At 47.2% G+C, this 15,384-nt stretch overlaps 2 protein-coding genes across 8 annotated transcripts in view; one reads left to right on the forward strand and one right to left on the reverse strand.

Moving 5' to 3' along the window:
- Window positions 1-5,888, forward strand: part of SLC67A1 (solute carrier family 67 member 1) — a 142,484-nt gene extending 136,596 nt beyond the window's left edge. For all 7 annotated transcript variants that reach the window (XM_077818281.1, XM_077818279.1, XM_077818283.1 and 4 more), the window contains one exon: window positions 5,592-5,888. In XM_077818281.1, the coding sequence (XP_077674407.1) occupies window positions 5,592-5,779 (188 nt within the window). In that variant the 3' untranslated portion in view covers window positions 5,780-5,888. The remainder of the gene's footprint in view (window positions 1-5,591) is intronic.
- A 1,891-nt stretch (window positions 5,889-7,779) lies between these two features.
- PHLDA2 (pleckstrin homology like domain family A member 2) lies at window positions 7,780-10,124 on the reverse strand. The gene is made up of 2 exons (XM_077820038.1): window positions 9,567-10,124; window positions 7,780-8,152 (listed from the first exon to the last, which is right to left on the reverse strand). Exon 1 carries the CDS (start codon window positions 9,997-9,999, stop codon window positions 9,601-9,603), a length of 399 nt encoding a protein of 132 aa, XP_077676164.1. The 5' UTR covers window positions 10,000-10,124; the 3' UTR covers window positions 7,780-8,152; window positions 9,567-9,600.
- Between the last annotated feature and the right edge of the window lie 5,260 nt (window positions 10,125-15,384).

Genomic DNA, 15,384 nt, shown 5'->3' on the forward strand with positions numbered 1-15,384 from the left:
AGGCTCTTGTTGCCTGCACTTCCACTTGCAAATACCCAGCCATATGTCTGGATCCAACAAGGAAAGGTCCACACAGCTTTCCTGTCACTCAGGTGCTTCTTTTCATGCAAAACCAGGCTATGGGACACCATGATAAACAATAAATGCTCAGAATGGAAACATGGTAGCATATTCTTGTAAATGAGGGGCCCTGTTCAGCCAGAGAGTCACCATAGATAGGAATCTTAAAAGGAGTCATGATTTCTGTGTATTCTAATAAAGGAAGTGACTGGCCACCACCCTATTGGAGAGGAAGGGTCATGGTCCTGAAAAAGTCTTCATCATCTGAATGTCCGTGCCTTCCCTCAGTGAAAGAGTTCTCCCAGGATGCAGGGCCATACATATTGTACCAACATCAGCATGACACTCTGAACCTTCCTTTCCACAATGGTAGCGGGCAACTGAGAGGCTGCTAAGCCCAGCAGACTCCTGGGTTTTGCCAAGCAACCTTATTGTCCTATCTACACTGGACAAAACAAAGACTCCTGCCTAACAGCCTCGCTGTTCTATGTGAAGACACAGTGAAACTGCTGATGGTCACCCACAGAGGCAGCCACCCTAATCCATACACCCCTCAGAGGAGCAGCTACAGCTTTGGTTGCAGCTGGTTATAATACTTTTACTTAAGCTATTTTGTGATGTTTCCTTGCGCTGTTAAAAGAGTTGTTGCATTTTGCCATAGAAGAGGCTGTGGTTCAGTGGTGGACATGTATATTTATTTCCTTCAGATGTGGCCAGAAAATGTATGCACGCATCTGTGCTGCCACAGCAATGTTCTGGTGAGCCTTCCCTGGCCCCCACCATCTCTGTCCAAATTATTCTTGCTCGAAGTAGAGGGTCCTTTTGTGTGGAATGGGGCATATTAAGATGAGTTAGTGCCTATCTGCAGGTGATGCTTCTGCTCTCTTAAGCCCTGCCTCCATGGCTCCACTCCACAAATATCTGTGGAGTCGTCCTCTCTTGGGAGCTCCATAACTGGTCCAGTCAGATTCTATCCTGCACTCCCTACTCCGGCTGCAGCTTTATGGGCAGGTGTCTATACAGAGCCCAGTTGAAATTTAACTCATAGTTTGTGCAGTCTGTCAAAGGTTGTAAAGCACTTTGGGATTTTTCTGGATGAGAATGTCCCATTGTTAGCCTGATTTAAGGCTGAAATCTACCCAGCATACATTGTGAGCACTTTGAGCCATTGAATCTCTGTTAGAATTTAATTTGTTTGCTAAAACGTATTTAGTTCATATTGAGCTAAGGACAGAACTTTCCAGGACTCGATTCTGTGCAAATGAAAATCAGGAGTTTCAAGTCTTCAAGAAATGTTTGAGGGAGAGCAGTGGAGGAGGGGCAGTAAATGGCATTTAAACATAGAGCAAATCTGGAAAGCATCCAGACTGCTCTCAAAAGGCTTTTGTGAGGAAAAATGGAGCATGCGTCTCTTTCAAAGCCCAGAGGCTAACTTCAGTCACAAGTGAGCATGAGTTTAGTGGTCTCTTCCTAGTCTTCATTTGTTTGCGTACATTATTAGGTCACACCCCACCCCCAATTCAGCAAAATTGGCAGTCTCTGCTGAAGGACAGTGGAAGGGGTGGTACTGCAACTTAGGACAAAGGTGCACTTGCAGAGGTTGTATGGAGCCCAGAACTAGCCCATTGGGAAGTGTTGCAAGAAAAGATTGTGTGCATTTGGAGAGCTGTGCATGGGCCCAGAACTGCAATGGCAGGGGATCTAGTAGGTTAGGATTGAGGTGCATTGGCAGAGTTGTGTTTGGGCTCAAAACTAGATTGGCAGGAGGTGCTGCTGCAGGTCAGGATTGTAGTTCTTTAGCAAAAGCATGAGGAGGTCGCAGTAAAAGAGGGGTCCTGAGAGTCATTCACTTTCTCAAGTAGGATTTTGTTTTTAAAACTTTGTCTCAAGGCAGAGGCAACAGTGAAATGAAGAGTATCTGACCTAGCAGAGCAATTTCAATGTGTAAGATGTTTCTTTGGAGTACCTGTCTAATGTAGTATGGGTGTCTCCCAGAGAAACAATGCTACTAAAATGCCTGCCACCCATTTCTGATCAGGGGTGACACCATACTGTAGCCGTTCCACCCACATTCCAGATAAAACTATTGTCCCAACTGTACAAATGTTAAATTTACCCTACAAATTAGTCATTTCTACTTGCATTTGTTAATAAATCTCTGCCTTTTAATAGCTCTTAAGCTTGATGTGATATTGTGACATTAAAGCTTTTCACATCAAAAACACAGAAAGTGGAGTTAGCCTTGAAGATTTTCAGTTAATTTAAAGAACTCGTATTTGCAAGATCGTTCTATTCGCCGGTTCACCTTGAGGAACTCCCTTTGGAATTGTGTCTGTCTTGAGTCTCGCTGAAGGAATCTTCTGAAGATCTTTTCATTGAGGCCTATTCTATATTGTCTAAAACCAGTTGTTGTCTTTCCATTGATCTTAATAAGCCCTGGGTCAGGCCTTTATGATAAAGAGGGGACTCGCCCCAGATTAGAGTGCTCCTCTTATCAAAGAGCTGGAAGACTGGATAGAAGTTAGTAGAAGCCGATTGTCCAGTGAGGATTTTCTTCTCCACTGTCACCAAACATTAAAGCGTCCCTGTCCTTTCCAAATAGGCATGGGTACGGATTACCACTTGCTGAGATCATTCAGATCTCTGCATCAAATCTTGCTTTCCCAAAGTCATTTCCTAATGGGGGCTGATGTGTTTCCCACTCATTTTTTACCAGTCACTGGGGCTTTCTGTTGAAAGAGTGGACTGGAAATGATTTCTTTCATTTTCCTGTGCGGTTTGTTTTGTTATTTTTTTCTTCAAAGTAGAAAGGGATTTTGCAGCATGCTGGAGTAACATCATCGGCATGGGAGAGCTGGGTGGGAGTACAGGCTAGCCCCGATTGTGACCTGTCAGCATTAAAATCCCTGGTGGAACTCAATCTCGCTTCCTAGAATGGAGATGTTGTTTCTGTGCACAGGTCCGGTTTAGGAGGCTCACTGGTTTATGGATTGACTTGTATATTCAGAAGTAAAGCTCACCATGGAGATTAAACAAATTGATCCTTAAATCCAGGGCCAGTCTCCAGCACTGTGGCATCCCCAAACTTTTGGTAGCCAACTTCTACTGCTGCATTGTGTGCTGTGCTGGGGTAACCCTGCTCTTGTGCTAAGTAGGGGAGCCCTGCTTAATCTTTCCTAGCCTTGTCTGGCTCCCCTCCTGCTACAGAGCCTACCTCCTCTCTTTTCATAACCAACCTTCTTCCTCCATTGCTCAGACTCAGCTATCAGTTGACTGGTCCAAAATGTGCCACCTCCCTGATTGTTCCCTGATCATTGAATTAGGCCGCATTGTGATCTGAGGCCAGCTGTAGGACAACCCCATTAACCATAGCACTGTAACATGACATAAATCAAAAAGAAGGGAGTTAGGGCAGTCCAATGCAGCACAAAGGTGCATTAGCTAAACTAAAAGAGGGATTGAGATACCACCTGCCCCAACACCTTTCACTTACAGAGGCCTCTGGGCCCAAGCCCTGAAGTTTACAGAAGAAGAGAGGTTGGGAAGACTGAGGTAGGAAGATGGCTGAATCAGCAATCGTAGGCAAGGCAGGTAACTGCGTAGGACAAGGAATGATGGGTGGCTGGGAGGGGAATAAAGGAAGGGAGAAGGAGAGTGGGCCACTTGTAGTGAAGGGAGAATAACGAAAGGTGCAAAGATGCAAGAGCTTTGGGGGAAGGGTAGTGTGTGGAGAAGCCAGAATAAAAGGATGAGAAAAAGTTTGTGGATTTGAATTTATGCAGCACTTGGCTGCTTCTACATTGGACTGAGCTGTACAGAGCATTGCAGATGTTTTTGCTAATGTACTGATCCTCAGACACTTGTTAGGCAGTTAACATTCTGAGAGCAGTAAATTCAGATTTCAAACTGCCTAAAGATCAGAGGTGGTTCGTACTGGAGGATCTAATTTGGAGCCATCTGGTTCTTTGGGAAACAGAAATGATCTTTCAGCAAAATAAACCTTTCAGAGGTGCAGACCTGGAGCCTGAGCCTGTTTAGATGATGGATATCTGATTAAACATACACACGCAACCCACCCACACACCACGAAGTGCCAGCTCAACTGTTGGGAGCCAGTTTGGCTGCTGTATATAGTAATTAGTTTAGTTCAAATGCCTGGAGGGGAAAAAAAATGTAGAAGTTGCCCAGGAAGCTTGGTGGCTGTGTGATTGCTCCCACTGGGAGAGGTCAATTTTGGGGATCCACCCAGCTCATTGATGGGGAGCAGTACTCAGTGTCTGACAGAAAAAATTTTCGAAGACACACACGCATACTACTCCCCCTCCTATTGACTCCCTTCTCAACTAGCATTATGAATAGAAGTACAGCAGGCTTGGATCTGCATTAGACTGAGGACTGGTCAGATTTCCTCTAATTCACACTCCCCTAAAGACTTTTGGACTCAGTTCTGTTCCAGTTACATGGTCCTCCATCGCTTTATAACGAGTAGAATCAAGTAGTGCATTTGTGCTCACATTTAGCTAGGCAAGGCCTCCTTTTACGGTGCCACAGCTGGCAGCAGGATCTTTATGTAAAGTCAAAATGCCTACATCCAGAGTTCTCTCTCACCTGTGCAAACAGCAAAACAAACATACCAATATTTAAAATGGTCAAAATGTGACCAAAGTCTAAGCTTAGCTCACAAGCTGCCTCCCTTCTCCTTCCCTGATGTCCTGTTCTAAGGCTTTTCATTTTGGTGCTATACTGGTTTTCCTATATGAATAGCAGGATAACGTGCCTGCACCCTACCCCATGTGCTCTAATATTCCATGTCCATTCATCTGCATGTGCACATGCAAGTGGCCCTACTTTGCCAAGTAGTAAGTGCTTTCTTTTTGCCTGTGGCTCCTGCTCCCTTTAAGCTCCCAGCATGGCACAAGAATCTGGTGGAGCTGGATACAATGCATGTGTTCATTCATATTGAAGCAATCTTGGTTTGTGATGAGGCTTTTTTAGGGCATCATCTTTTGAATAGACTAGTTAGAACCCAGCCTCCCAGAGCCAAGTTGCTATACTGCAAATCCTTAACATCCCATATCCTGAGCAAGAGGACAAATTGTGATAGGTTGTTTTAGTAAGGTGGAGATGCACTAGTAGCTGCCTCATCTAATTATTGTATTAGAAAAGTCTGATCTTCCAAGCTTTGCAAGTGACAGAGTACTAAAGTGTAAATTACCACACCCTTAATTAAATAAATGTTCCCAGTTGCAAGCCTAACTAAGAGGACTACTTCCAGAATCAGAACCTAGCTCCCAGTATTGGACACTGAATTCTTTCTTGAAGAGTGCAGAATCTGATTGCCCTTTACTACAGTATTCCTGTTGTGTGAACACTGCAGTGGAGAGTTGAGATGGCTCACAGTGGAAGTTACACACTTCTGGAGACACAGAGTCCATGTAAATTATGTCTGTTCAACAAACTGTCATTAAAGCTTTGTAATTAGAATTAATCTGTAGTTTCTGTATGCCCTTTTTCTCTCCCCTCTTCTGTAGGTGCCATGCTTGGGCTATGTGCATCTGTTCCTCCCCTGACACGGACCGTGGGCCCAACACTAGGTGGAATTTTGTACAAGATGTTTGGAGTCTCAGCCTTTGGTTATTTGCAACTGACTGTCAATATAGCTCTGTTTTTGTATATTTTTAATAATAAAGTACCCCAGAAAGAGGAGAGAGTTCAGTAATCCAGGCTACATGTAAGTCTACTTTATCTACAAAAACTAAAATGTGCAATGTTTATATATCAGGACTTTTGCCTCCATTAACCCAGATTGAAAATAAAAGCAGCCTTAAACCAGCACTATGCATTTCAGCAGCGTATACAGTAACTTTTGCTATTGAAGCAGTTTACAAAGCCTTAGTAAATGATATTCCACACCGTTGATAGTTTGCAGACTCTTCTGGGCTCCACACATAAGTGTGTACTACACAATTACAAGAGGTAGGACCCTATCCTTGGTTGATGTAAATCAGCCTAGTTCCATTGAAGTCAATGAACCCAATGAGGATACAGCCCTCTCTCTTTAGGAGTAATGTGGAGGTCAGGTTGTTTTTACAGTGCTTAGCACAATGAGGCTCAGATCCTCATTTAGGCCTCTGATCAATACAACAATATCAAGTGCGAATAGTTACAGAAGTTCCAGCGACTGCATTTCAGCCATCCCCACTTACAGGTGTGGGTCTATCCTCTCTTACACTGTAGAATGGAAGTAAAGGCAGGTCATCCAGATTTTTTCAGACATGGTGTCCTAAAGACCAATTGAATCCATATTTAAGTCATGCTTTAACCCCACCTGGAGAAAAAAGAAACCCACCCCTCTTTAGGAGGGTATTCCAGGCTGCAGTACAGGTAACTGAAAAACCTGTAGGTTCAGGAAACTTAAGTACTGTATCCTGCTTTAAGGCACAAACCCCTCAATGCAGAGCATTTCTTCCCACCAGCCTATACATAGGCGATCAGAACCAAGACTTTCTTCAAGCTGGTCCAACCAACAGATAGCTGAAACCTGTTTCATCCAGTGGGAAAAAAGCAGCTAGTCCATAACTTTTAACGCCTCCTAAGTAGTTTATAGCCCTAGCATTTCCCAGTTTTTGGATGAGCAAGCACTTCCCTTTTGAGCCACACCCTCCACTAGCTCCTTATTAGAACTATGCTTTAATTGGCCCCTAATTAACCCTCCTACATGCTGTTCACAGGATCATCTTTGTAGTTTCCACCAATACTCTCTGGTCTCCTTCAAGCAAGACTCTGTGGAAGTCAGTGGGAACTTTACCTAATTAAGGATTTCAGTTTCAGACCATTAGTAAGAAACACTACACAGGAAAAGTCTTACAAGGAAAAATGCATTTGGCACTGAAACTGAGTTGCACGTCCCCTTTCTAGCTGTAGAGAAGGGATAGCTGTCTGTTAACAGAATTTCTCTCAAGGAAATGTAGATGAATTAGTGACAAGTCTCATAAGACCTGATTTTCATAAGCACGGTACCAAGAAGTTCAGCTATTTCTCCAACCCTTGGGCTCTGCAAAGTGTCCTAAGAAGAAGCTGATAAAACAGTACTTCCTGCCTCTGGTTAGGCTGGAAATCCCTTGAGAACAGCCTCTTCCGTTCAGCATGGCTGATCCTGGCTGGATCTAGAAACTGAAAAGTTGCATATAGAGATGTGAAATAACAGGGAACTTATTATATAAACCTTTCCAAACCCCTGAGATTATATAGATTGGTCTTTATTTTACCCTGAACCAGTTCAGTTATCCCTCTTCTTCTGGGCTAAGAAAGCAGGGGGTATTAGAGGAAGCATTCTGGAAGGCACTTTTGTTCTGTAACTGATGACTGCAGGTGTTCTTGCACCTTCTTCAGATGCAACTAATCCTGACCATTGAATTCTGGATTAGACGGGCTAGTGGTCTGATACACTATAGCAATTCCTAGTTTAGATGCAACCGATTTTCTGCTTGGAGACCAGTTGAAGCAGGCCCTTTCCTAGAGACATGTCCGTTTTCTGTTATTAAAGCACATGAGTATTTTTATTGACAGAAGTGTCTGGATACATTAGTATAGCCCTATTTCCAGATGGTGTCTATGAACTATTATTCTGCAACCTGCACCAATAAACATACTGCACCGCAGTGTATAGTAATAAAATGTGAACATTTCAAGTAATTTATTTGGAATGGACACATTAATGCAAAAGCAATATTAAGACATCTGCTTAAAGACATTCATCAAAATAAATACATATAGATACCACAAATAATTTAAATTGGGTTTGTTTCGCACCAATGGGTGCTGAATATTCTTTGCATCTCATAAATAGATGAAAGGAGTTTGCAAAGCTGTGCCACTTAAAAACTTGCTGAAGCTTCACCAGAAGTCCTTTTGAAAGAGTCTTTGGTTTTTAAAATGCATCTTGGAGCGAAGCTCAGGGCTCTTTGCTCAGCAGCCTCAAACTTGGAGGAAACTCAACTGTTCCCAGCCACCTTCTTTGCTTTCCTTCATTGGTACCCTGTCCCATTTCAGTCCAAGACATTCGATCTGGTTTATCATCCAGCGGTATATTCTAAAAGAGAGAAACAGAAAATAAGTCAGAAGTGCAACAATACAGCAATATTCTTGTGGGGTAAGAGCCTACGGGAGTTTGGCACTCATATTTAAAAATCCCAGCCTATATACAGAGTTCCTTAAAGAAGCCCCTGTTAAGTGTCTCTCCACATTTCCTCAACTAAATGGCATAATTATTAAATTGCTCTTGCTAGTTAGTATCCATGCACAGTATCACCCAGAGATCCCTGGTAGGCAACACTCACAAAAAGCTCAGTCTCCAAAATGGAGTGCCAAGTCTACAACACTTCAGCGTTCTCTGCTGGCCAAAGTGGCTTAAGGAGCAGCTTTGGTGCTCGTCTAAAGGCTAGTATTACGTTCCAGTCAAAAGCTGCAGCATGAAAAGTCTATGTCCACTGCTTGAATTATGTGGGGAGGAAGGATAAGGGGGTGATTAATGAAAGCCTGAAACAGGCAAACCTATTTAATACAACACAGCCCACCCAGTGTTTTGAATAAGACAGAAGTGAGGTAGCCCCTCAAAGTAGTAAGAGGGCCTGGCCTCCCCAGTTCAAGCATTAAAACCCAAGTCAGCTGCTGCTGAGTGCCTCAACCACAGGATGTGAGTGTCTTCCCAGGGAGACCCAGCCAGTGTCAGACCCACAGAAGGAGATCCCCAGCCCAAGAGAGAGAGTAGAGGCAGGCAGGATCCCAACAGCGATTCTCCCATCCCCATTATTGCGTCCTTTCTCCTCTTGAAAAATGGAGATATTTGCCACACTAGCTACGAGACAGTCACTTCTTATCCCAGGCTGCCGGATGCTGAAGTGGCTGTAAAACGATCCCTAGTGATTTTCGTAAGAAGCCACAGGCATATTGATGCTTTCTGGGAATCATTAAATTGCACTGCCCAGCAGGGGCCGCTGTGGGGCCAAGTCCATTCAACCCCTCCAGGGCCGACCGGCTCGGCTAATTCCACCCGCGCCTCCGCCTGCAGGCGCCAGGGCTGCGTTTCTAGCCGATACAAGAGTCTTGGGGGGGGTCTTTAAGCCTAAGGCCGGGTGGTGCCGGTTCCGTCCGAGCGCTACGGGCGGAGCCGGCCGAGCCCAGGCAGGTGCGGCGGGAGTCCCCGTGAAAAGGCGGGAGGCGCCCACGTGCTTTCAGGGGCTGGCAGCCGCTGTTTAAAGGCCGGGAGCAGCGCTAGCCTGGAACTGGGGGGTGAGGGGGAGAAATGCCTCCCGCGCTAAGCACGTGGCCAGCTCGCCCCGCCGCCGGCCCCGCACCCCGCGCAGCTCTATGGAGACGGACTGAGGCGCAGCGCAGCAGCCCGAGCTCTGGAAACGGAGCCCGCCCGAGCCTTTTGCCAAGCCCCGCGCGGGCAGGCTCAGGGGCGCTGATCGGTCGCCCCCCCCCACCCCACCCCCGGGGCTCACCTTCCGCCGTACCCCCTGCCGCCCCGCGGGCTGCTCAGGGCGCCCGGGCCAGGCGCCGCTCCTGGCTGCCCGCCGCCGGCTCCAGCTCTTGGCGGCTCTTGAAGTCCTGGATGGCCCGCTTGTTCTGGAAGTCGATGAGCGCCATGGTGATGGAGGCGTTCCAGCAGCTCTGGTCCGGGCAGCGGAAGTCGATCTCCTTGCGGTCCGTGGTGACGATGGTGAAGTAGATGTACTTGCCCGTGCGCTCCACGCAGTCCACCTTGAGGATGGAGTGGAAGCCCAGCTCCTTGCCCCGGGCGCGCTTGTGCCCGTCCGGGAAGAGGCTCAGGCTGTCCTTGGTCAGCACCACTAGCTTCTTCTTCCAGAACTGGAAGAGGCTGTCGCTGCGCTTCTCCAGCTCGCCCTCCCGGATCACCTCGCCCGGCATCTTCATCCTCCGCTCCGGCCGCGCCCGGGCTCCCTCTGCGGCGCCTTCTTCCCTGGGCAACGCGCTGCGAGCCGGCGAACTCGGCAGCGGCTCCGGCTCCAGCTGCAGTGAGCGAAGGGTGCTGGATGAGGAGCAATTTATTCTGGTGAGTCAGCGCCGGGCTCTTCCGGTGCCACTCCCTCCCCAGCCCTGCTGTCACCCACCCCCGGCCTCCCGAGCCCGGCCCTGTCCCTCCCCTCCCCGCGCCCCGCCTGTATCCGGCACCTCCTCCCCCGCTGGCCCCAGGCCACCGCCGGCACACTGCCTTCCAGCTCCAGGCCGGTTCATCTCCCACCGCCTCCTGCATCCCCGCCCCCTCCCTCTTCAGCCTCTTCCATGACCCCCTCTCCTCTCCACCCCTGTTCCCTGCCTGGCCTCCATCAACCCCCAGCCTGCCTCTCTACAGCTCCCCTTCTGCGCCACTCCCTCGCCTCTTCCCCCTTTCTTCTACTCGTTCCCTTCCCCCAGCCTCCCACCTGTGTCAAGTCTCCCCCATTCCCTCTGCCCCCCCCTCCGAGTTGCCAGCCCTCCAGGATAGTCCTGGAGTCTCCTGGAATTAAAGATTAATCTTTACTTCAAGACTGTCATGTGATGAAACCTCCAAGAATACATCCAACCAAAATTGGCATCCCTCCCCAAGCCTCTTCTCTCTTCTTGTTTGTCTCTCCTTCCCTCTACCGCTCCCCCCCCCCGTCTGCCCTCCCCCGTCCCCTCTATCTGGCTAGCCCCTCACCTGGCTCCTTTCTCTCCCACTCTTCCCCTTGCCTGCCCCCAAGCAGTGACTCTGCTCAGGAATGCAGTTGCTGCCCAGCCCATAGGGTGACTCAGCCCTGCAGCGGCCTTTGGAACTTTCTCAAGGCTTCAAGCCTCTTCCAGGCTGGGCTGAGCGCTCAGGCCGGATGTTGGGGGATGGGGAGGCACCTTAACCTTAAAAAGTCACCAGACCGGCTCTCTGTCCTGGAAACCTGTGGGCTGAGGTTCCTGATTTTTGTCCTCCTGACAGCCAGGTATCTGGGATCCTCCCCAGCTCACATGCCAGGAGGGACAAATGGAGAAGGGCTCTAGGCTACTTCTGCCTTTCCTGGCCATGAAATGTTCCACCCGCCACCCCCCAGTATGTCCAGGGCAGCCCTCCACTCACCTACCTAACCTATTTCATCTCTCTGCATTTCTGAAGTGCCCATCACCACGCTATCTAGGCTTTCTCTATTAAGCTACATTAAAGAATGCACGACACTTTCTCACATTGGAAGCTCTTATCTTCTATCACAGCACTTTGATCATCCAAGGCCTAGATCTTATAATTCATCAGACTGGAAAAGTCTGCTGAACTCTGTATGAAACCCACCCACTCCACGCACAATGAATGGCAGGATGAAGGCTATCGATCCGCTTTTGTGCAAAAAGCTCCATTTTCACCTGGTAGTTTGGAGAGAAGGGTTTTTTTTCTGTTTCATGTGAAATTTGCTTTTGGCAGGCATTTCTGAGGGCAGATTCAGCAGCTTGCAGAACAAATTGCATTTTAAACTATAAAAACTAAAGAAATTGAAACAATTAGGAAGGTTAGTTAAGATTTAGTACCTAAATGATAGAGTGATGGGTGCATCACAAATGCAAGTAGAGGGGGTCCAAAAAAGGAAATGTTTTGTGTTTTGTTTATTTTGACGACACCCCCCCCCCCATGAAATTGTCCATTTTCCATCCTTTGAAAATTTTCCGTCCTCTAGCAGGCAGAAGTTGGTAAAACACCTTGAACGTGAACAGTTGTGTAAATGCCAGGTATTAATTATTATCATTACTTATTAAGGTATTCTGAGAGGCCTGATTAAAAGGGTTATTGTCAAGGCTAAAATCTAGGGGTTGGATGGAGACAGGCGGGAAGGGAGCAGTACTTTCCCACACACCACTTACAAAATATGCTACACCCCTGTGAATGAGATTCTGCTACAGTAGAATATGCACAGGGGTGGCAGGTTTGTATAATTTTTTGGTGGTGCCCACACTGGGTCCAATCTTGCCCCCACACACACACACACACTTGCCTAAGGCTCTGGGAGGGGGGCTGGGTGCGAGAGGGGTGCGGTCTCTGGGATGGAGTTTGGATGCGGGCTCTGGGCTGGGGCAGGGGTGCGGGAGAGGGTGAGGGGTGCAGCGCTACCTTGGGCGGCTCCCGAAAGTGACCCACACACCCCTCTGGCAGCAGCTCCTAGGCAATGGGACCAGAGGGTCTCCGCATGCTGCTGCCTGCAGGCACCGCCCCTGCAGCTCCCATGGGCCCGCAGTTCCTGGCCAATGGGAGCTGCAGAGTTGGCGCTCGGGGCGAGGGCAGCACATGGAGACACCCGCCTCCTGGGGCCATAGGGCCATTCCAGCCGCTTCCGAGAATGGCATGAAGCGAGGCTGGGCAGGAAGCTGCCTTAGCCCCACTGTGCTGGTGGCGGCGGCCGGGAGCCCCGGGGCCCTTTTAAATTGCCCGGGGGCAGCAGGCGGGGCCTGGAGATGCCTTGAGGGAGGCGCACAGGGGCGTCAGGCAGGGCTGGAGGAGAGACCTGGCCATGAACGTAGGTGGAGCTGGGACCCTGGGACCCTGAATATTCCTGGAGCACGGGCACCACAGGCCCATATAACTCACACTGCTCCTGAATATGCAGATGTTCAAAATATGATTGTGCTGCTACTTGGTTCCACTGTGCTCTTTGAGCTGGGCTTTCCCTCAGTGGGATTGGAATGTACCCCGCCCCAGATCTCTGCTAGGCCCTTTGAGCTTGGATCCTTCTCAGCTGGGGAAACAAAATAACTGGTGGTATAGCACCAAAATGAGAAGTCACTAACAGTAAATTGTGAAGGTCTGTGATCTTCCTTCTTCTTTCTTAGGCCTGGTCTAGGTACAGATTTTACACCAGTACAACTATGTTGGTTGGGGTGTGATTTTTTTTCATTTTCATTTTATTTTATTTTTATTTTTTAAATCAACAGAGTTCTATCATTACTACCCCTCGTGTGGACATAGTTATATTGGGATAAAGGTGCCTTACACAGTACAGCTTATTCTCCTGCCTGTGTGGCTATACAGCAGTGGGTCTCAAACTTTTGTACTGGTGACCCCTTTCACATACCAAGCCTCTGAGTGCAAACCCCCACCCCCTATAAATTAAAAAAACTTTTTATATTTAACACCATTATAAACACTGAAGGCAAAGTGGGGTTTGGGATGGAGGCTGACAGCTCATGACCCCCCCCATGTAATAACCTTGTGACCCCCTGAGGGGTCCCAACCCCCAGTTTGAGAACCCCTGCTCTACATGTCTAGCGATAGCAGTATAAAGCACCTTTATACTGATATAATTATGTCTGTGCTGCGAGGAGGGTGGGTTGTACCATTTTAATATAGTTAAACCAGTATATCTTTTGTATGCGGATAAACCCTTAAATAAGGAATGAAATTTGTTAACAATGTGGAGAGTGAATTACCATCACTGGGGATGTGATTTAACACCACCTCACTGAGATTCCTAGATTATAAAGTCAGAAAGGACTTTGTGATTATCTAGTCTGACCTGCTATATAACACAGGGCAGGGCCTGCCTGAATTAATTCCTGGTTGATGAATGGGGCAGTTCATACCTCTGAGAGCTAGTATTTCAGACTCTCTGCCAACATACCAGCTCTTTTGAGGCTTCTTTGCAATCCTAAAATCTAGAGCAGCGGTTCTCAACTCTGGTCCACCGCTTGTTCAGGGAAAGCCCCTGGCGTGCCGGGCTGGTTTGTTTACTTGCCACGTCCGCAGGTTTGTCTGATCGGGGCTCCCACTGGCCGCGCATGGTTCGCCTCTCCAGGCCAATGGGGGCTGCAGAAAGTGGCGCGGGCTGAGGGATGTGCTGGCCACCCTTCCCGCAGCCCCCATTAGCCTGGAGCGGCAAACTGCTGCCAGTGGGAGCCACTATCGGCCGAACCTGCGGATGCGGCAGGTAAACAAACCAGCCCGGCATGCCAGGGGCTTTCCCTGAACAAGCGGTGGACCAGAGTTGAGAACCACTGCTCTAGACATTTAGGTTTTTGTTGTTGTTTGTTTGTTTAAATGAAAGCTAAAGAAAAAGATCATAGATCCATTGATGTAACAACATGGCTTATGGGCCTGTCGTGGCTGTTTTCAAGCCCTGGCTAAAATTTGACATAGCTAATGTTAAATGGCAGTAAAATATGTAACAATTTTTCTTTCATATTATATAAGCCATGGTGAGAAGGGTTTTACACAGCAAACTCCCCCCCCCCCCCCCGCCCCCGCATCAAAAACTAAAACATAGCTCTTGGTTCAGTCATTGCAGTAGGGAATATACATAATTTTCCTCTGTCTTCGTGAACAGACCTGTATTTTTCTTTCCCACTTATGCTGACCACCTTCATCACTTTATGTGGTACTATGATTCTTGTCAACATTTCTTTTATTTCCAATACAAAAAAGTAGAGCAGGCAAGCACAGCAATGAGTAAGTGTGCATGTGCTACAAATGGAAAATAGAGGAAGTTTTAAACTGACCCATAATCCTTATCCTCCTCTCACCCATTGGGACCAGTTATTCTAACAGATGGAACAAACATTTACATAAAAACCTAAGGCACAAATGGCAGTGTATGAGTGATAACAGGTGATGTGTTATCAATTGCTGTCCTGACTTTCCTCCGTTTGTTTGGCTGGTAAGTTTTTTGTTTGACACCTAGCATTACTTTAGTGTTTGCCTATTTGTTTTCCTTAATGTAATATTTATTTAAATTCCTTAATTGTTAGTATTATTTATCCTACCTAACAGCTCCCTTTTCTTAACATTAATAGGACATTAAACGGCATGCCAGTAGTCCCCCATTACACAACAGGCTTCCATGGCCTTTGATCCATAGGTCATGGTACAGTCTGTCACTTGATCAGTGTCTGTTTTAAATTAAATATAAAAGATTTTGCATATTAAAATAAAAGCATATAATGCACTGTATTAATGCTGTAGCTATCATAACATTTGAATGGGCCAATATCAGACAATGTCTGGACCTGTTGCATTCCCCAAATCCTGCTGAAATCAAAACAATTCTACACATAACTGGGTTCTACTGCACACAATCTGTTACTGGCTGCATGTGACTGCTTACCAAAAGGCTTTTCACAAAATAGAAACATGCTTTGGTTTTGTTGCCTGCTTCACCTTTACATTTTAAACAACGCCATAAACAGTATATCAAAGTTAAGTGCAGGATTTTCCTTAGGGAGGGAATTCCCATTTGGGATGCTCAGCAGCTGGAAAATTCAGCCTTAATTCAGGAAAGCACTTAAGCACATGCTTAACTGAAATACATTTGCTTA

Source organism: Eretmochelys imbricata, chromosome 6, assembly GCF_965152235.1.
Source record: "Eretmochelys imbricata isolate rEreImb1 chromosome 6, rEreImb1.hap1, whole genome shotgun sequence".
NCBI lineage: Eukaryota > Metazoa > Chordata > Testudines > Cheloniidae > Eretmochelys > Eretmochelys imbricata.